At 41.5% G+C, this 22502-nt stretch overlaps 1 protein-coding gene across 1 annotated transcript in view; it reads right to left on the reverse strand.

Moving 5' to 3' along the window:
- Positions 1–1712: 1712 nt before the first annotated feature.
- The window catches only part of Amn1 (antagonist of mitotic exit network 1 homolog), a 29600-nt gene continuing 8810 nt past the window's right edge, over positions 1713–22502 (reverse strand). Inside the window, exons 2-7 of the mRNA XM_041678592.1 lie at positions 20262–20394; positions 16675–16819; positions 10841–11058; positions 9731–9787; positions 8532–8643; positions 1713–2144 (exon numbers count right to left, since the gene is read on the reverse strand). Of these exons, the coding sequence (XP_041534526.1) occupies positions 2071–2144; positions 8532–8643; positions 9731–9787; positions 10841–11058; positions 16675–16819; positions 20262–20394 (739 nt within the window). The 3' untranslated portion in view covers positions 1713–2070. The remainder of the gene's footprint in view (positions 2145–8531; positions 8644–9730; positions 9788–10840; positions 11059–16674; positions 16820–20261; positions 20395–22502) is intronic.

Below are 22502 nucleotides of genomic sequence, written 5' to 3' on the forward strand. Positions count from 1 at the left end.
CTGGAGTGTTATCTTTCTGTTACTGTAACAAAATAACTAAAAAAAAATCAGCTTAAAAGGAGGAGTGGTTTATTTCAGCTCCTCCTTGGTCTGCTGGCTCCATTGTTTTGTATGGAGGCAAGGTGGGATTTTAGGGCAAAAACAGTGTGCGGTAGAATTGGCTTCCCACATGGTGGCCAGGAAGCAGAGAGAGGAAGACCAACTGCTTAGTCTTGCTTAGGCAACCGTGCTTGCTCCCCACCTTGCAGTTTGCCCTATAAAAGAGGTGTGAAGGATTGGCCCAGGGCTGGTCTCTTGAACCCTGTCTTTGCAGTAGTCCATTCAGTTATGAATCCATTAATGCGCTAATCCATTGGTGAGGTCAGAGACCTCATGATCCACTTACGAACATCACTGCATTGGGGATGGACTAGGCTTTCGGTACAAATTTTGGGCAGTTACTACAGATTAATACTATAACTTGTTGGAAGAGGCCACTTGTAGGTTCCCAGCCACTCAGCCCCGAAATAATCCCACAGAAACTGTATTATTTAAATCACTGCTTGGCCCATTAGCTCTAGCTTCTTATTGGCTAGCTCTTCCATACTAATTTGACCCATTTCTAGTAATCTGTGTATCACCACATGGCTGTATCTTAGCAGCTAAAGTTCCATCGGGCTCCAGCGGGGCTCCATGGCTTCTCTCTGACTCTGCCCTTCTTTTTCCCATAATTCGGTTTAGTTTTCCCAGCCTACCTCTTATATTGCCTGCACAGGCCCAAGACAGTTCCTTTAGTAACCAGTTGTATTCACAGCATACAGAGGGGAATCCCACATCAACAACTGGTTAAAGAAGGGTGGTCTGGTTATTGTCTGCTAGGGCACTGCCAGGAAAGAACTTGCTGTGCATTTCATGATGTGAAATCAATAGAGCTTCAGCAAACAATCTCTGTAATGCTCCTTTTCCCTTTTTTATTTATTTGCTTTTGAGACAGTCTCACTCTGTAGCTATAGCTGGCCTAGAACATGCTATGTAGACCAGGCTGGCCCCAAACTCACAGAGATCTGCCTACTTCTGCCTCCTGAGAGTTAGAATTAAAGATGGGCAGCTACCACACCCAGCCCTATAATGGTCTGTCGTATTTAATTTTACACACTTACGGGACTAGAGATAACAGTCTAATGGTACAGTACCTACCTAGCATACACATAACCCTAAGTTCAATACCCAGTAAAACATCACACGCACATTTATGAATCCGATTTTGCCAAGGAAGAAGCTCATAGGTAAATTATTTTTTGAAAGAGCAGCTGTAAAGCCCAATGAAGTTGCCCTGAGATACAGCTTGGTGGTAGCATGACTGCCTAGTATGTATGAGGCCTTGAGACCAAGCCCTAGAACTGAGGGGGGGCAGGAATCAATGAAATGAACATCTGAGCAAAAGCCTCAGTAATATGAATGTATTGAATGGCTGCCCCCTTTTTTGTAAATTTTAATTTTTTTTTGGTGTTGACAATTCAACACTAGCATCATGCAAGCTGGACACATGCTCTACCACTTAGTCACTTAGTCACTCTGCAGCTGACTGTCTCATTTTAACGTGAATTATTACCATTGATTGCAGTGAAACAGGTATATCCATTTCTGTGAAGAGGTAACAGGCTTTATGCTCCACTTTGCTTCTGGCTGAACATTTCATTCAGGTAAAAGCTAGAAATCAACTCAGAAGGTAGTTACACTTTTAAAAGCATCTTTATTTAGAATTCAACAGCTCAGATACCTACACCAGAGAAAGGACTATAAAGGGGAAATGAATCATTTGAAACTGTTGTTATTAAAGAAACAAACCCAGCCTCCTCTCCATCAGGTTCAGTTCACACCAGGGTCACCATTAAAACAAAAAGATGGCTCATCAAACAAATACGGGATGATAGGAGTGCTAAATGCTGAGTCTGGTTAACTTAAAAGCACAAACGTTCACATTAAGATTGAACTGGTTCTCTGGGAGTTACAGCTTAACTAAGACAATAAGTAATAAATTAGTGTTATAATAAGTTCCTGGGAAGGCTCCTGTAATCAGGCTCAGTAAAATCAATAAACCGACCACGTCACTTGCTTTAGTTTTCTTGATCCTACTAATTGCTCCAAGACTTCTCGTGAATGATCTATAAAAGAAAACAATCACAATATATCAATTTATAATAATAAAAGATATTTAATGTTTTTTTCATATGTAAACTGGATGTAACCTGGGTGTGATAATGCATGCCTGTAATATTAGTGCTTGAGAGGTGTAGGTAGGAGAGTCAGGAATTTATGGCAGATCCAGCTCATAAGGCTAGCCTGGGCTATATAAGATGCTCTCTTAGCATAAACAAAGAAAAAAAACAAAAACGAGGTGTGATGATAGCTATTACAGGGTTATTCAATGGATTGAAAATAAAATGAACTGTAAAATGCAGTGGGGCTGGTGAGATGGCTCAAGAGGGAAGTGCAGTTCCTGCTAACTGAGAACCCAGGTTCCATCCCTGGGAGTCACATGGCAGAGTGAATAGTCTCACCTCCTCTACACGTACACTAGATGACAATCTACACACAAATAAATAATTTATAAAATTTATTTATTTTGCTGGACATGGTGAGGTGCACCTTTAATCCCAGGATTTGGGAGGCAGAGGCTGGCAGATCTCTTAAGAATTTGAGGCCAGCCTGATCTAAAGAGTGAATTTCAGGAAAGCTAGGGCTACACAGAAAAAAATAAATCTTGAAAAACAAACAACAAAAGATTATTTACTTTAAATTTTATGTGCTTAGCCTGAATGTATCCTGGTGTACCAGTCGTGTGCCTGGTGCCCACAGAAGCCAGAAAAGGGCATCAGATTCCTGGGAACTGGAGTTATAGACATCATGCAGATGTTGGTAATTGAACCTGGGTCCTCTGGAATAGCAGCCAGTGCTCGTAACCCCTGAGCTGCTGAGCTGGATTGCCAGCCCTGGTAAATAAATGTACTTTTTTTTTTTTTTTTCGAGACAGGGTTTCTCTGTAGCTTTGGAACCTGTCCTGGAGCCTGTCCTGGAACTAGCTCTTGTAGACCAGGTTGGTCTCTAACTCACAGAGATCCACCTGCCTCTGCCTCCCGGATTAAAGGCGTGTGCCACCACCGCCCGGCAATAAATGTACTTTTAAAATGCAAAGCATAGCATACAACTGAATAACTCTAATAATTAATTAATGGTACTCTTCACTATCATTAGATTTAGCCCACCTAACAATGTGACTATTATTATTTTTTCTTTTGAGATAGGCTCTTTTCTATGTAGCTCAGACTGGTATAAGTTTCGGGCCAGCTAAGGCAACATAATGAGAAACCCTGACTTAAAAAAAAAAAAAAAAGATTTGCAGGTGGAGACAGGAAATCCCTGGGGCTCAGTGGATGACTCCGGAAGAAGGACAACTGAGGTTATCTCTTGCTTTCATAGACACACAAACATGTACATATACCCCTCCACACACATGTGCACCTCACACATAGGAACACACAACATTTAAAAAAATGTAAATTAAAAAGCAAAAATAGAGATTACAGGTTACGGGTGTAAGTCAATGGTACAATGCCTGCTTAGCATGTGCAGGGTTCTGTGTGCAACTCCAGAACCCCAACAAATGAATAAAAGCACATGTTAAAAGTAATGAAACGGTCAAATACGTAGCATACAAAGAGCTACTCTACAAAGCTGGAGAGACTTTGTAGAAGGAAGTTCATTCTGTTCAAGGCCACTACTGTCAGATATAGTCAAAGATATTGCAAAACAAAGGAAGAAAGACCTGGGCGGTAGTGGTGCACACCTTTAATCCCAGCACTTGGGAGGCAGAGGCAGAAGGACCTTTGTAAGTTTGAGGCCAGCCTGGTCTACAAAGTGAGTTCCAGTACAACCAGGGCTGTTACACAGAGAAACCCTGTTTTGAAGAAACAAAACCAAACATCCCTCAAAGCCTGCCCTCAGCGACAGGCCTCCTTCAAGAAGGCCACACCTCCTAGTTCTTTCTGAACTTTTCCACCCATTGGGGCTCATGTATTCAAATATATGAACATGAACACATGAGCATCAGTCTCATTTAAACCACCACATTCCACTCCCTAGCCCCATAGGTTTGTGCCCATATCATAATGCAAAATATTTTTAGTGCAATTTCAAAAGTCTCCACAGTCTTTCAGTCTCAACACTTTATAAAAATTCAAAGGTCAGAATCAATTCTAAGATTCAAAGCAATCTCCTAATCCTACCCCTTCCAGGGCCTCTCTACATAGTCCTGGAAGTCCTGGAACTTGCTATAAAAAGACCAGACTGGCCTCAAACTCAAACTGCCTCCTTCTGCCTCTGAAGTTCCAGAATTAAAGGTCTGTGCACCTAGAGCATACTCTTAATTGTAAGCCTTATAAAATAAAAATGCAAATTATATACTTCTTACTTTCAATGGCACAGAATATACATTGCCATTCTAAAAGGGAGGAATGGTCACACAGTGAGGAAACACTAGACCAAAGAGGGACAACTCCAGATCCTGTAGCTCCATGTCAAGTGTCAGGGCTTAGATGGCTCCATCTCTTTAGCATTGCTTCCTGCAACTTAGTTCTCTCTCTAGGGCTGGTTCCACTCTGTCTGCAGCTCTCCTTTGCAGACGTCTTGGGCTCTGGCCCCTTTAACATCTTGGGTTCTTCGATGTAACCCAGGCTTCACTTCCACAGTTTCACAAAAAGGGGGTAACCCTTTTTTCCCATCTCCTCAAGCATACCACCACTCACCCCTTGGGTAGCTGGCATGGGAGGTCCTTTTGTCTATGCATTGCTGGTTTTTTTTCCTCCCTCCCTCCTTCCTTCTTTCTTTCTTTCTTTCTTTCTTTTTTTTTTTGTTTTGTTTTTCAAGACAGGGTTTCTCTGTAGCTTTGGAGCCTATCCTGGAACTAGCTCTTGTAGACCAGGCTGGCCTCGAACTCACAGAGATCTGCCTGCCTCTGCCTCCTGAGTGCTGGGATTAAAGGTGTGCGCCACCATAGTCTCTGTGCATTGCTTTTATTGGTTAATGAATAAAGAAACTGGCTTGGCCTGTTAGGGTAGAAAAAAGATAGGTGGGGGAAAACTAAACTGAATGCTGGGAGGAAGAAGGCAGAGAGAGAGAAGTCACGTACTCTTGCCAGAGATGGACGTCAGAACTTTAGCTGGTAAGCCACAGCCATTTTGCAATACACAGATTAATCGAGATGGGTTAGTTTCGGGTATGAGTTAGCCCGAAATACGCTTAGGCTATTGGCCAAACAGCATTGCAAATAATATGGTTTCTGTGTGATTATTTCGGGGGTCTGAGCTGCTGAGCAGCCGGGAACCAACAAGCGGCCTCCTCCAACAATCAGTACTTTTAAAATTTTCATTATTCTTAAGTGTTATGATATTTATTTCATTTTTTAAACTTTAAACAAAATTTTATTACATGAAGGTTGTCACATAATTGGATATTTCTCTACTTGGTATGGTATTTATTTTAAGCTGTTGGGGGCCAGTGAGATGGTTCAGTGAGTAAATTTCCTTGCCACCAAGCCTGGCAGAGTTTGATCCCCCAAACTCATAGGCTGGAGGGGAGAACTGACTGCAGCAGTTACCTTCTGACCTGACACGCCTACCATGGCGTATGAACACATACACAAATAAATAAATCATTTTCCTCATTGACTGTATATATTCTTCCTGCCTTGGTTTCTATTAAAAATAGAAGGGAAAATGCCAGTTTGATTATTTCCAGATCGTAACCAGAACAGTATTTAAAGCAGAATTAGCAGAGATGAATTTTATAACATGTTGTTTATGCAAGCTACCCCTAGACAAAGCATATTAAGACAGAGCTATTTCAGCTAACAGCTGAAAACCAGAAACCTCTGTCCACAGAGTTCATTTCATAGTCTGATGGCAGTCTGCTTGTTCAGCATTCAGATTGTAGAGACCACAGGAGTTCATTGATCTTAAAGTAGGGGAAGTGTCAGAACAGGGAGCTGGAGCGGCTAAGAGTACTGGCTGCTCTCTCACACAACTTCAGTTTACAACTGCCTGCAGCTCCAGTTCCAGGGGATCCAGTGCCCTCTCCTGGCTCTGAAGGCACTGACCACACACACACACACACACACACACACACACACACACACACACCCTTTTTTTTTTAAGTGGGAAAGAGAAAATTAGAAATCAAAAAATCTTTGGAGACAGCTGTGACTGGAGTATTAGTTAGAATTCTGAAGGTGTTTTTATTTTACCTGAAGTCTATTAAGAATGGCTCTAAGTTCCCTTGGGGAGGGTAGTATGTCCTTGGAGCTTAGAGACTCGGCATGCTGTCCAGGAAGGTGAAGAGAGGACCGAGGTTGAGAAATACCTACATTCTTACTAATGTAAGACTTCCCTTAGGCAGAGGGAACTGCTGTGGAGTTGTCAAATCACATAGAAAGCCTAGGTAGCAAATCCTTAGACTGAGGGCTACAAGAATCCCTCCACTCCTTTGCCCCAGGTCTAGAGTTCCGGACTAGCATAGGGTCAATGATAATCATAATCATGATAATAGTTTACAAGAGATGTAGGAGTTACTTTATAAACACCTTTGCTTATTCATTATATAAGACAAGTGGATACATAACTCGATGGAAAGACTGATTTTTTGTGATTATTGTTGCATATGTGGTGTGTGTGTGTGTGTGTGTGTGTGTGTGTGTGTGTGTGTGTGTGTAGGTGGACATGTGTGTGGAAGCCTAAGGTTGACACTGGGTGTCTTCTGGATTGATCTCCACCTTATGTATCTGATCCAGGAGCTTGCCATTTTAGCTAGTTTGGCTAGTCAGTTTCTTCCAGGGATTTCCTGTCTCTACCTCCTGTGTGTGCATAAACTAGAACTACAGGTGGAATCTGGGAATCCAGACACTGGGCCTCATTCTGTACAGCAAGAGCTTTACCTGGTGACCCATCTCCTCAGCTTTCAATGTAAACATTTTTTGTTATGGTGGTATTTGAGACAGGGTGTTTGTCGCCTAAGCCAGCCTAGAAATTACTACATAGCTCAGGCTAATCTTGAACAAGAAGCCATCCACCCTACATTGCCTTGTGAGTGTTTGGATTACAGGAATAAATCATGATGCCTGGTGAAATTGCTCTCCCCCAAACCCCACCCCAGACAGGTCTCTCTGTGTCATCCTGGTTGTCCTGGAACTTGGTTTGTAGTCCAGGCTGACTTGGAACTCACAGAGGTCCAGCACCTTTGCCTCCCAAGTGCTGGGATTAAAAGCGTGCTCCACCAAGCCCCACCCCCACTGTTGCGGGGATATTTGATCACACTGTGAACATCAAGTTTGCATTAATTAAATAAAACCTTGGGTCAAAAGGTGGAGTCAACAACTAGTTGACAGGAAGCAATCACAGACAGTTTGAGGGAGTCTGGAAAATAGATAAACACACAGGAAGTAGAGTGTGGTGGTCCTTTTTTGGCTTGGGATTGCGGAAGAGATAATCTCTTGCTGGGTCAGTAGCTAAGGAGGAAGGTCAACTGGTTTGAGCTAGCAGGTTTTCACCCCAGTATCTGACTCCCAAGTCCTTACTGGCAAAATAGAATGATAGAGACTTAGTTAAAAACTACATTTGGCTGCAGAGGCAGACATGGTTCTGGGGGCTGCAGAAGTCCTGCCAGGCCTCGGCTTGAGCAGGGGGCCGTGATTGTGGAGCTGCAGCCAGTAGCTGAAACAGTAGTAGATTCAGGTGCAGTCAGTCACTGTGCTGTTGATAAAACAACACCAGACTGTTAAATTGCTCTTAATCTCACTTTCTACATCTTGAGGAAACAGCAGTCAGCTGGTCATTTAGCGTCTCTAATAGATGTGATAAGCTTGACATTTTTATTGTCTACATAGACCATCATCTTAACACTGCTCATGACCACTGCTGGCATTATCATCCTTCTGTGGGGAGCACTGAGCCTTACCAACACCATCACCACCACCATCACCACCACCGTCACCACCACCGTCACCACCATCATCACCACACCATTACCACCACCACCATTACCACCACTATCACCACCACCGTCACCACCACTATTACCACCACCATTACCACACCATTACCACCACCGTCACCACCACCGTCACCACCACCATTACCACCACCATTACCACACCATTACCACCACCACCATCACCACCACTGTCACCACCATCACCACCACTATTACCACCACTGTCACCATCATCACCACCATCATCACCACCACCATCACCACCACCATCACCACCACCATTACCACCACCGTTACCATCACCCTTGCCATGACTAGTACCCGCTTTGCGACCCTGATAGATCAGATAATCACCATGAGTAAAAGCCTATGAAGGAGGAACATCATTGGATCATTTAATTGATAAGTACAATGAATAATGGAATTGAAGGACTAAGGAATTGTCTCAAAGTTCTACAGTTGGTAAAAGAGGAAGTCAAAATTAAATACAAGCAACCTGTCAGACTGACCTGTTATTAAGGGGCAGCCATGGAAAAGAAGTATACGTATCTGAGGACAGGCAGTCAGGACAGCTTCTACAGCCTTATCGGTTAGATTTATACAATACCCCATGTTAATCTCCTACGGAGAAAACAAAATGAAAGAAAAAATTAAAACTAAATGCACAAAAAAGTCTGGAATATAATTTTATATAAAAAAGTACTAAAGTGATTAATGTAAGTCCATCTTGTCCTGACTCCACTTTGTGTCTGCGTAGACGCTTCTCAGCCCTCTGCCCTGCCAACAGCCATGTCTGCCTTGGCAACACATTTGGGGTTTTCCAGTACTCTGACCATGATCCAAATGTGTTAACCAAAATAACTGATGTCTATGTAAACTAAATATGATCTAAAATAACTGCTCTTCCAGGGAACCTGGATTTGATTCACAGCATCCACAGAGTGGGCCACAACTGCCTTCAGCTCCAGTTCCAGGGGATCTGATATCTTCCTCCGGTTCCCTCAAGCATCAGTCATGCATGTGGTGCACAGATACATATGCAAGCAAAACACCCATTTGCATGAAATAAAAATAAATTTGTTTTCACACAGGATCTCAATATGTAACTCTGGCTGGCCTGGAACTTACTGTATAAGCCAGGCTGGCCCTGAACTCACAGAGATCTGTCTGCCTCTGCCTCCCGAATGCTGGGATTAAAGCACATGAGCCACCACAAACACACTTTTTCTTTTAAAAATGTACATTTGGTGTTTGGCCTGAATGTATGTCTGTGTGAAGTTGGATGCACTGGAACTTTAATTACAGTCAATTGTGAGCTACCATGTGGGTGCTGGGGATTGAACCCAGGTCCTCTGGAAAAGCAACCAAAGCTCTTTACCATTGAGCCATCTCTCCAGCCCCAGAACACAAATACTTTTTGTAGAAAGAAAATAGGACGAAAGCTTGGTAAGGAATCACACTTGCTGCAACTTTTCCCGTGGGAGGATTGAGGCAGGAGGACTGCTGCAAGTTCAAGGCCAGTGTGGGCTCAAAATAGAAAGAAAAAACAAACATTCAAATAAGCAAACAAACTGCCCCATAAAAGGGCCAGAGGGCTCAGCAGACAGAGGCCACAGAGTTGCTCTCTGGCACCTGCCCGCCAATAACCGTAAGTTTTTTCTTTAAGATAAAATAAACTTTAGTGTTTTCATAGACATTTAAAAATTACCTCTAATTGTTTGGCACATGGTCCACTAACGAGTGCAGCCACACCACTGTCAGACACCTGAATGAAAGGGAAAAGAAACACATCCTGTGACGGAGACAAGAGCATTCCTCAAGTGCGTTCATCGTCAAGAATGATTGCCTCTCATCCAGCAAACAGGCATTTCAGTCACATATTCTCCCCATCTTTGTTACTTAAGATGTAAATTCTAGAACAATCACTAACCACCCATGGCAGTGCAGCATGAAAGAAATTGACTCCTGGAGTTGTTTACTCAAGTGTGAGCTCAGTGCCTCCTAACTAAGGACCACACTTTGTTTATTGAAAAGCACACCAAGCAGGGTATAGGAGTGAGTTTTGTTTTGTCTTTTACAGGAGTTTTACAAGGGAAGAAGTAATTTCTCTGACCCTATAGACTCAGAACAGCAAGCAAAACCACAAAACATGTTATCATACCTTACGCACACACACACATTGTTCTGAGTTAGGGACACGGAAGGATTACAAGGGAAACATATACATCATTCTGAAGCACGGCACAGAGTGGTTATGGGTAAGGAATATAGTTTGAGATCAAAGCTATGTGTTCACCTTAGCTTTTAAAAGTTGAGTTACATGGAGAGTACAAAATACAGTAAGATTATGTTGTTTTTCTTAAAGGTAAGTTGTATTTAAACTGAATACACAGTATATAGCTTTTTTTTTTTTTTTTTTTTTTTTTTTTTTTTTTTGGTTTTTCGAGACAGGGTTTCTTTGCAGCTTTGGAGCCTGTCCTGGAACTAGCTCTTGTAGACCAGGCTGGTCTCGAACTCACAGAGATCCGCCTGCCTCTGCCTCCCGAGTGCTGGGATTAAAGGCGTGCGCCACCACTGCCCGGCCACAGTATATAGCTTTAAATGATCTCAAAGCATATGACTAAATTGGCTACCATGTCGGGCAAATGCTCTGTGTCTGAAGGCCAGCTACAAGAGGAATTCCAGAAAAATCATTCTCATTCTGCCTATATCATGAGATGATCAACAGCCTCAACAATAATAAAAGAACTAATTATGATATTCTGATTAGTCATGGATAATAGAGACAGCACATAGTTTGTGTCGAGTTATATCTCACCTGAGTAGTTGAAAAGTCAACACACTGCAAAAATGGGCAGTTTTCTCCTAGTGCATGTAAGGACATATCAGTGATACCTAGGCAGCCACCCAAGTCAATGATCTTTAGCAGCTGGCAGTTGAGTGCAAGAGCAAGGACTCCTTCATCAGTGACATTGCAGCATCCTTTCAAAGAAATTTCATGAAGGTCGGAACACGAAGAAGCTACAGCTTTTATTCCTAGGGGAAACACAGTTACTATCAGTGAATTAAATGGTTATAAATGTATATCACAAAATTAAAATGCCCCAAAATTGTCAGAATAGAATTTCTTTAACCATCAGATGGACAAGGACTTCCTCTCTGAGATATCAACACAGGCAGGCTTACCGGAAGCCTGCAGGAATAGATTCCAGAGGCTGTCTTTTCTTCTTTTAGGTAACCTCTGTGGATGCATGTTAGCCATACCTACCTTGACAAACAATAGACTCCAGACTTGACTGTACTACTTACCACACTATGAATGCAGTAAGAGGCTAAGTCCAATGGTCAGAGTTTCCTTGCTTTATCTTAAATTAGCAATATGATTTATGTCCACGAAATGTAGTCACTGGATGCAATGCTATACGGTATTTTTGTCTTATATTTTAAAAAGTCATTACAGTTCCTTTTACGTTGGAATACTATTTTCTAGGAAATTGGAATCAGTATCTTAGGCTACCCATATTTGGTTCTGAATAAAATATTTTCTTATCTTCTTCAAGTGAAGCCATTATTTTGCATCATATAAAATAGGCAAATGCACTATCATTGAGCTGTATTGTGTGTGTGTGTGTGTGTGTGTGTGTGTGTGTGTAAGAAATGTGACTAGGATGGATTTACATTTTAACAATAACCAATTGTATGTTTTTTAAAGATTTTATTTATTATATATAGTGTTCTGTCTGCACGTATGCTTGCATGCCAGAAGAGGGCAGCAGATCTCAGTATAGATGGTTGTGAGCCACCATGTGGTTGCTGGGAATTGAACTCAGGACCTTTGAAAAGACAGTCAGTGCTCTTAATTGCTGAGCCATCTCTCCAGTCCAACCAATTGTATGTTAGTCATTTTTAAAGTAGTCTATCCCACAACAAAGTGTAGACACAAGGAATGTAGATGCCTGGAGGTTGCGGTTTTGTTAGTGGTGAGGACTGATGGGGAATTCTTAGAGGTAAAAGCCCAGATGAGGTCTTCTACTAGGTATTTCCAAGTTACTGTCACTGGCAAAGAATTCAGAGACCAACTAATAAATCAGGAGAAAGTTTTACTACACAGGAAGGGTAGGATTCTCAAGAGAGCATCATAACTTACAGGCTTTTCTTGGTAGGCCATGTGCTAGGGAGGGACGGGAGTGTTTGTCACCATGCACCATCCTGTGTTTCCTTTCTTTTTCTTTGACCAGAACATTACAGTGGACATAGGCCTTCTGTAGCTACTTCTTTTATTTATACATTCATTAATTTATCCCCCTTCCTCTTGTTTTTCAGACAGGGACTCACTGTGTAGTCCAGGCTGGCCTTGAACTCACAACAATCACCCTGTCACAGCTTGTAGAGTGCAGGAATTATAAATGTGAGTCACCATGACTGGCTTCCTGTCTTAAGATAGACATATTCTGTATGTTAAGTTCATGATTATTAACTAAAAACTAAGGAAGGGCATTATGAAGTCTAGATATTCTGGTTCTGAGGCTCTAGAGAAAGGTTTGGCAATTGACATCTTTTCAGATGGCTTTTTGATAGGTGGAAACAAGGAGTCTGTTTTTACATTCCAAAGGACTGATCTTTAGATCACACACAGAGGAAGACAATAAATGTCTATTAAGAAAGCTAAGAGTAACTATAATTTGCCTCTGGATGTACAACATTCAAAACTTGGCATAATCACTGAAGTTCTGATCAGTTACTAAGTGTTTCGATTCAGTGGAAGGTGTGGCTTTTCCTAGGAACTTTCCCTTACATGTCTATAACAAGAAACCCTAGGCTATAGTCAATCTTGAAGGTATATCCCTCTAAAATTTGTACTTTGATTTCATTCTGAATAAAATTATCATACTTCTTTCTTTTGCAAATCTGTTTGAGCTGTCCCCTGCTTTCAGTTCTTTGAATAAGAGGCCAAGAATCTGCAAACACTTGGCTCCAACCTACTTGAAAAATTGACTGAAAGTATAGTAGAAAGTAATTGCCCTACACCTGCAGGCATCTTTGATTTAAAGAGCCAAATCTCAAAGGGAAACTATTTGAGAACGGGAGAAGTACTCATGAAGTAACCATGCTGTAGGGAACAGATTGGTTCCCTAGGTTATTGCAGCATTAACCATTCAACTACCTTGAGGTACCAGAGTAGAACTGATCAGAGGTAGGTGGAACCTTATCTTGAGCAGGACAACTAATTAGGCATACATCTTGCTATCCTGCCCTAATTCATTCTCTACTTGAGCCTAGGCCTATGTCAGTACCCCCAAAGACGAATTTGGGATTGTTGGACCTCTTTATCTGTTCCTCTTTCTAATGTACACTGATTAAGTTTCTTTTCTCTGGTTTCATCATTACTTATTTCCTTAGTTGGTAATTTGGTATGGGTGGCAGTCTAGATTTCTGGGGCTGCCACAGCTGGCTATTGCCTTAAAACTCCAAATCTACTGGTGCAAAAGCTCCTGTCTTGGGGACCCTGCTAGACCCTCCCCTACATTCTCCTTGTGTGGCTGTTCATCTGTGCCTTTTATAAATACCATGTATAATCAACCAGCAGACATGCACTGCAGTGACTGAGGTCACACCATCTTGTCCTGACCTTACCTTGACTCCACTGAAAACCCACTCCTTGAATGACTCTATCTATTTTGGCAGCACATTTCCATGTCCCTGACCATAACCCAGATGTATAACCAAATAACTGCTAAATATATAACCAAATCAACCATTGTGTTCTGTCAAAATGAATGTTACAAGGCTCTCCTAACCTCCACCTAACAATGATGCTACTGTGGTTTTTTATGTGTATCAGTGGTGCATTCCTGAACTTCTGGCCGAGAATTCTTTGTGACAGGAGCCTACTCTGGCTTAAATAAAGGACTCTCATTTGGCCTTATAGTCATGATGGTCTGTAACTTTCTCACATGAACTGTAACAAAGCAAAGTGCATTCCTGAGTTTTGTGAGCCATGGTGACAAATTATTGAATCCTGAGGAATGTTGTAGGGTTGAGACCCAGAGACCACTCAGCACCACAAAGTCTGAAATGGAGAGTCTTTATTGAGCTAGAAGAGAAACAGTCCTCACAGAGCATCCTCAAATGCATTTTATTTTTAAAGCTTATAAAGGAAAAAAAAAAAAGAAAAGAAAAGAAAAGAAAAAAATCACAGGAAAAACAATTGGCAGTTGCAGGGGAAAGTAAGGCAAGCAAGCAGTTTAACAGAAGCCAAAAACATGCAGTTAGCTGGGGACTTTGATTCTGAATTTCTAGAATAGGATTGGTTACTTTCTAACGGGACTTTTCACTGCAGGGATAGGAAAGGAGGTTGGGGTCAGTTAAACCAAAGGTGGTTCCAGCTGAGACAACATGTAGGAACCTTTGCCTTGTCACAAGGAATAACCTGCAGAAATTTTGTACAGCTGATTAGACAGAAGTACCTCCTGGAGGCCAGGACTTGGGACTGCCATAAGAACTGGACACAGTCTTGCAAGGCCGACTTAGCTGTGGGATGTGATACTAACTCCAAGTAGAGAATGACAGAACCAAACTGAATGATAAGAAATTCAACTGGGGCTGACAAGATGGCTCAGTGAGCAAATGTCCTCGCTGTTAAATTCCTGGGATCCAGATTGTGGGAACAAAGAACCAACTCCCCCAAGCTGTTCTCTGACCTCCACAGGATATTACAGGCAGGAAATAAAAAAAAACCAATCTAGCTGGTATATGGAGAGTAAGATAATTGCTTCATACAGAGAAACATACTCACTATCAGATAGGCTATGCTTTCTTTTTTTTTAATATTTATTTATTTATTTGTTATGTATACAATATTCTATCTGTGTGTATGTCTGCAGTCCAGAAGAGGGCACCAGACCTCATTACAGACGGTTGTGAGCCACCATGTGGTTGCCGGGAATTGAACTCAGGACCTTTGGAAGAGCAGGCAAGGCTCTTAACCACTGAGCCATCTCTCCAGCCTCAGGCTATGCTTTCTTAGAGTCCTTTTTAAATGAGTTAAACATTTCAAAACTTATGTTTGTTTACAGTATTAAGAATATCCCAAGTGGATAATCAAAATGATTGAGATATACAGTCAACTAGCCAAACAATTATCCAGAAACCTACTTATGCAGAGAAGTCCTGCCCTCCTCCCTGCCTGCCTTCTGTTTGTTTGAGACTACCTCATTACACAGCCCACGCCAGCCTGGAACTCCAGATCCTTTCGCCTCAGACTTCTGAGTGTTGGGATTATAGGTGAGTGCTACCATATCCAGCTAGTACTTCTTTAGTATACTAAAAAGAAAAAAAGTTCAAATCCTAAACTGAAAAGTTATTTATACTAAAAAAAAAAAACCCAAACTTAACCAAATATAAGAATCCATCATTTCATGTAATTACTCTGAGAAAATAGTTTTGATATAAAACATACTGCACAGTCATCTTTTAATTTTTATTTTATGTGTATATATGTTTTTCCTGCATGCATGTCTGTGCACATGTGTACAGTATGTAGTACCCAAAGAGGTGGGGAAGGTATTGCATCCTATGGAACTGAAGCTACTGACTGGAAGCAGCCATGTGGGTGCTGGAACTGAAGTTGGTTCCCCTACAAGAGCAGTAAGTACTCTTAACTGCTGAACCATCTCTCAAGGCAAAGCCTCCTTAAGAGTTTTGGTTTTGGTATTGGACAGTTTTATAAAGATTGCCTAGTTTATCTGATTTGTCTTTTTTTTTTTTTTTGAGATAGGGAATCATGTAGTTCACCTGGCCTAAAATTCAGTATGTAGCTGAGAATGCCCTTGCTTGATCCCTTGATCTCTCTGTCTTCACCTCTCAAGTGTTGGGTTTACAAGTAAGAGCCACCCCACCCATCTTAATCTGAAGATTGTTTCTATTATAATACTGCATCAAAAAAGTGGTGGTAAAAGCCTTTCTTCCCAGCACCCAGGAGGCAGATGGCAAGAGGATCTCTGTGAGTTTGAGACCAACCAGGGCTAGGTAGTGAGAGCCCATCAATAAACAAACAAGCAATAAACAAATGATTAACTAGCTAACTGCCTTAACCACACTGGAGGTTGAGGCAAGAGGATTACTAGGAGTTTCAGGATAAACTAGGTATTCTACAAAGTGAATACAAAGTCAGCCAACAGCAACATACTAAGACCCAGCCCTAAAAACCAAAACAATAGTTTTTGTTTTCTTTTTGTGACAGTTTCATTGTATTCCAGGCTGATCTCAAACTGACTATGTAGCTCAGGCTTGCCTTAGACTCTTTTTGTTTGTTTTTGTTTTTGTTTTGTTTTGTTTTGGAGGCGGGGTTTCTCTGTGTAGCTTTGGAGCTCGTCCTGGATCTCGCTCTGTAGACTGGAATTACAGTTTTATGCCTGGCTCATATTCTCTATTTCTCTTTTTAAAAATTTAATTAACATACAAAATAATGTTTTATTTTTAACATTTTTATACATTATACTATTGTACCTTGCTCATATTCCCAAACTCTAACCTCTCCTCTCTTTGCTGGTGCCTTTATGTTCTCCTGTAAGATATTTTTTCTTCTTTGCTCCAAAACTGTATCAGGTGCTAAACATCAGTTGCCCGTGTACTCAGTGATCATAAACATACCTTCTGAAGTTATGCTATTTCTATGTTCTCTGGATGATTTCAGGTTTAGTGCCTTCAGTTTTCTGCATCTGCACAGGTGCTGGAGAGCCAAGTCGGAGATATCACAGCTCCTGAGATCTAGTCTTTGGACTTCAGGATGTAGCACCTGTAACAAATATATGATTTTGAAAAAAAAATTCTTAAAAAGACTTTTGCAACTGTAAGTCATCTCTCTAGCCTCCAAATTAAGTTTTCTGTAAACATACATTCATTCCACAGTTAGTGATCTGGTGATCATAACAGGCAAGTGGCTGATGGAAAATATAGCCAAAAATATAGGATTTAATCTCTGTGTAGAAGATAAAGCAGGAAAAACAAACAAACAACAAAAAACAAGTTAGCTTCTGGCTGGAACTGCAATACCCAGTGCTTAAAGTCTTCAATGCTGAAACAGAATGCTAGTGCAGAGAAAGGACCCCTGGAGAGCCACAGGACTGGACATCTGCTGACATCTCTGACTCATTCAACTGGACCTATGCGGTTCTGTTCAGCAGGTATCACTTCCAAAGAAAAAGACCTGCTCCTCTGAAACATTTTCAGTCAAATGACCTGATATTAGGCAGTCTGTACAAGGATAACCAATCCCTTTCGGATACATATCTCTTCTTTACTGTTTCTGAAAAACTAAGCATTCCTCTAGCATTGCCAGCTCTTAGTTGAGTGAAAAATCAACATTTTGGAGGTCACATAGCTGAGCAATATAAAGTAGAAAACACCACACCACTAGCCTTGAGGAAGATAACACCTCTGCCCTGTGGGTTGTGTTAGCAGTCACCTAGACTACAGTGCAGGGACTGGACAAGTATTGCTGCTCACAAGTGTCTGATGGGTGAGTGGAACAGAAAGCAACACTTGCTATCTGTTTACATATTATGTCTGTCTCCTTTATTGCCTTCGTCTTTGTTACACAGTTCTGTATGTAGACAAGCTGAACAGCTGAGTGTAGTAATAAGGGCGGCGGGGCTGGGTTCCCAGCACCCCGGCCGCCTGCTCGGCTAGCTTATGCCCCGAAATAACAACACACAAACTGTATTCATTTAAACACTGCTTGGCCCTTAACTCTAGCCCTTACTGGCTAATTCTGTTATCCCGATCAACCCATCTCTAATAATCGGTGAGCACCGGTCTTACCGGGAAAGGTTCAGCATGTCTAACCTGGCGGCTTGCTTCATGGCGTGTGTCTGCCCAGGAGCCGGGAGCATGTCGTCTCTCTCAGGCGTCTGCTCCCAGGAGGAGAGCAGAGCTGTGGAGTCTGTGACCTCACTTCCTCTTCCTCCCAGCGTTCTGTTCTGTTTACTCCTCCCACCTATCCTCTAACCAATAAAATGGGCCAGGGCAGTTCCTTTATTAGCCAATGACCTTCCTCCATCAGCTGAGAAATGCAGGATTAACTTGACCTAGAGTTGTCTAGTCTTTCCTCAGACCCACTTAGGGCTAAAGATGCCCACCAGCCACCATGACAGAGATCCCAGATCATAAAAGGAACAAAAATAGGCGGCATCTGAGTTCTTGGAATGTCTTTGCCTATTCCCAGAAAATATATATACTCTCTTGTTATCTCTTGCAGGCGAGAAGTTGATTTGTGAGCAAAGCTCCCACTTCATTCTTTAGTCACTAAACAAATTCTTGTGTTCCAACATTTGTCGCTTAGGTACTAGATATTACAGGTAAGGTATTTAGTTATAGGGTATTAGCCCTGGCTGACCTGGTTCTCTTATTGGTGTGTGTGTGTGTCTAATAGTATATTGTAAGGACATGGAAAAATTTAAGAAACTTTGCTTGAACAGGAGACACTGGGTTCAAGAACTTTGCACATCAAGAGCTAGTAGTAAACAGGAACCTCTGCAAAAGTATAAACCACGAAATGCTCCTAGCAGCTAGCTACCTGTCGACACCCAGCTTTGTGGTCTAGACAGAAGCAGATGGAACTGCTTGGTGGTGGGGGGCAGGGGGCAGCACAGAAGCAGAAGTAGCTGCTTACAGGAGGAAGGGGGTATGCAGAAGGAGTCCATACCCTTCATTTAGCAAAATAAACCTGGCTTGCAGTTTTTGTCTATATATGTCAACTCCAAATGAGGAACGGGAGCTCGCCCCACTGCGCTGTGTCTTGAGTAGTGGCTTTGAGCTCCCAGCTAGCTGAACTATGTGCGGGCAGAATAAACCTTGCTTTTGCATTCTGGACTTGACTGGATTCTGTTGGTGGTCTCTCTGGTGGTCTCAATTTGGGTACAACACGTGTGTAGAGGTCAGAGGACAACTCTGGGGAGTCAGTTCTCTCCTTCCATTGTGGGTTTTGGGGACTGAATCTAGGTCTACATAGGGCTTGCCTGGCAAGTGTTTTCCTCTACTGAACCCCAGCTTCTTTTTTGATTTTCTGAAACATTCTCACGTAACTCAAGCTATCCTCAAAGTCACTATTTAGACAAGACTGGACTTGAACTCCTGATCCTCTTCCCTCAGCCTCCCAAATATTGGAATTATAGGTAAACACCACCAAGCCTTTTTATTGTTGTTTTGAGACAGGATCTCTACATAGCCCTGACCAGGCAGGCCTCAAAATCACAGAGATCTGCCTGCTGCATGCTGGGATTAAATGTGGGAGTCACCATGTCTGGCCTCACCATGCACATCATGCTTTTTTTTTTTTAAATCTTTTTTTAAAAAATTTATTTATTATATATAGTATTCTGCCTACATGTATGCTTGTAGACCAGAAGAGGGCATCAGATCTCACTGTAGATGGTTGTGAGCCACCATGCGGTTGCTGGGAATTGAACTCAGGAACTCTGGAAGAACAGTCAGTGCTCTTAACCCCTGTGTGATCTCTCCAGCCCCCTCACCATGCCTTTTTAAGATTTTTTTTTTTTTAATATATGTGTGACTAAGGCGGCTTGGCACTGGATCCCTACGAACTAGAATTACAGGCAGTTGTAAGGCTCCTGATGTGGATATTGGTTACTTAACTCTGGACCTCCAGAAAAGTCGCAAGCACTTTTAACTGCTGAGTCATCACTCCATTTCCTTCTTCTTTTTTCTTTTTTTTGGAGACATACTGACCTAGAACTCACTATATAGCCCAGGCTGACTGGAAACTCATAGCAAATCTCCTGCTCTGACTCCTGAATATTGGAATTACATATATAACCTACCATGCCCAAGTGTCCTTCATTGTTTGGAGTAGTTAGTACATGTCGGTTGTTTTGGGGGAGCTACTGTTCAGTGTTTCCTTGAGGTCAATAAATAATGGCCTAAATTCTAAGCAGGCAGATCTTCATGAGTTCAAGGCCATCCAGGGCAGAGAGACCCTGTCTCAAAAGCAGCAACAATAAAATGGTTTTATTAATATATACTTAAGAGTAGGGAAGGGGGTGAAGAAAAGCAAGGGGACGGTAGTAAAGGACAGTCCACACCCAAGGGTGGGTACCGACTTCTCAATCACAGCCCTATTTTAACAGGACTAACAATCCCACTATATACTCCTTTTCTGTTCAAAAAACATGAAATTAAATCTGACAATGAAGTAAAAATTTATAGCTACACATTCTTACCTCATTTATATTGGAATCTGTTATCCGGCCCCGTGTGCTCATTATTTTAATCAGTCTATCTTTGATGTTGGGAGGCAAATATTTGATATCTGAGATATACCTGGAGATGTTGATTATTAGGCACCGAAGACATCTGAAATACAAAACACAATATAGTAAATTACACTGCATCTGTACTGGTAACCAACACTTATCAATACTGCTTGTCTGCAGTTAGTCCTTTCACAAAACAGTATTTTTATTAACATTTACAAATTTAGCTTGACAAGATTCATAATCACTGCCTATGTAAAATTATATAAGACATTTTCCTTCAGCACTTTACCTCTGCATACCCGTTGTCAATATGCATTTTAAAATTTTGCTTTGAAACAGAGTGTCATTTAGCCTAGGCTTGCCTCCAGCTCACTTTTCTGTAGCATAGGATGGCCTGGGACTCCCAGTCCGCCTACCTTACATCTAGAATTCTAGGGTAACAGGCCACCATCCTTGCCTTTATCAAAATACATTTTAAGGCGGGCATGTTAGTGTACATCTGTAATACTAGCACCTAGGAAGTGGTAGGAGATCAAGAGTTCACAGCTATCCTCAGTGAGTTGGAGACTAACCTGAGCTAAATCAGACTCTGGCTCAAAAAACCAAAACCAGGACTGGAAAAACAGTTCATCAATTAAGAACACTGGCTGCTTTTCCAGAGGACCTGGGTTTGATTCCCAGAATGCATATGGCAGCTTATTTGTAATTACAGTTCCAGGGGATCTTATGCCCTCTTCTGGCAACCACAAACACCAGCTATACATGTGGTGCACTGACATACATACATACAGAACATCCTACCCATATACATAAAATAAAAACAATTTCCAAAAACTGTATGTGTGCAATAATGACTAGAGGAAAAACTATAACCACAGAGATTCTATGGATAGTACAGATCAGTTACTTGTATATGCAATTATGGGAAGAGGTAACGACTAAGACCCTAAAGCAGCTGAGGACAACTTAATCAAGATTTCATTTTGGCACATTATTTCAGGATAAATGCACTTGATAAATACAGATTGCAGGAAGGGCTCTCTGACCTATCCTATCCTACACTAGCAAACCACAGAAATTCCTTTGAGCAGGAAGCCTTCCCTGAACCATATCCAGAAATGACTGTATAACCCCAGAGCCTCGGCAGTGGCAGTGTAGTTGCCAAGGGCCATACAAACTTTACGTGTCCCCCCCCAACCCTCCCCGCCTTAAAGCTCCCACTCCCTAGGTCAAACCCTTCTGTTATTGCTGTTTTTCAGAAATGAGTATTCTACTTTGGCTATTTCTCTGAAAGAATAAAGACTCTTTAGGATGGGTAGAGGACTTCTTTTTTTTTTTTTAATTTTTTTAATTTTTAGTGGCTGGAGAGACAGCCGTGGGTGCTGGGAACCGAACTTTTTATATTTATGGTTGTGAGCCTGGTAGAGGACTTCTTTAGCCTCTTTTAAAACAATGTGACCAACATGCCTTATAGCCTCAAATTCTAGCTATCTAATAAATTCAAACCTGTGTCAAGCAACCACAAATTCTGTTTACAAATACCACTATATATACAGAATTTTAATTCATGAATGACAATGATCACATACTTATCATTTTTTTAGTTAAATTTTTTTCCTTTCCTCTTTTGGTTATTTCCATCTTCCCCTTTTTGACATTATCTGACCTCCATTAGTATCTTATGTTAATTTAGGGCATAGTCTTTCTTCCTCTGTGCTTGTATACACAACCCACACAAACTTACAAAAGGGAGTTGTGAAGGGAGGTATAATAGTTACCTAGAACAGCATCCCAGTATAATCTCTTCTCAATATCTTCTTTTTCATTCAACAATCTCTTGCGAAAACCCTTCAAGGCATTTCAGTACTCACAGTGGATACCTTATTTGGTTACTTGCCTTTTGAAAAGCATCCATATCATTCTGGGGTATGGTAACAATACTGTCAGATTTCTTTAAGATCTGTAACTATATCGTTATTGGAAGTATGGAGGGGTTCTTTTCCTCCGCATCCCTCTGGCAATGAATATTTTTCCATGTATGACCATTTTCCCTACTATCGTATGTCAAAACTTTCCCTGGGGAGATGCAACACAACTTACCCCAAATAGGGAGCTCATGAAAAACCAAAGAATAGATGATACCAAAGCCCAACTTGGTGAACTGATGTGGGCTTCCCCTCTGTATGCTGTGAATATGTTTTATTA

The sequence above is a fragment of the Microtus oregoni genome, unplaced genomic scaffold (assembly GCF_018167655.1).
Source record: "Microtus oregoni isolate MIOR12 unplaced genomic scaffold, Mior012 000002F_ref0000024, whole genome shotgun sequence".
Lineage (NCBI taxonomy): Eukaryota > Metazoa > Chordata > Mammalia > Rodentia > Cricetidae > Microtus > Microtus oregoni.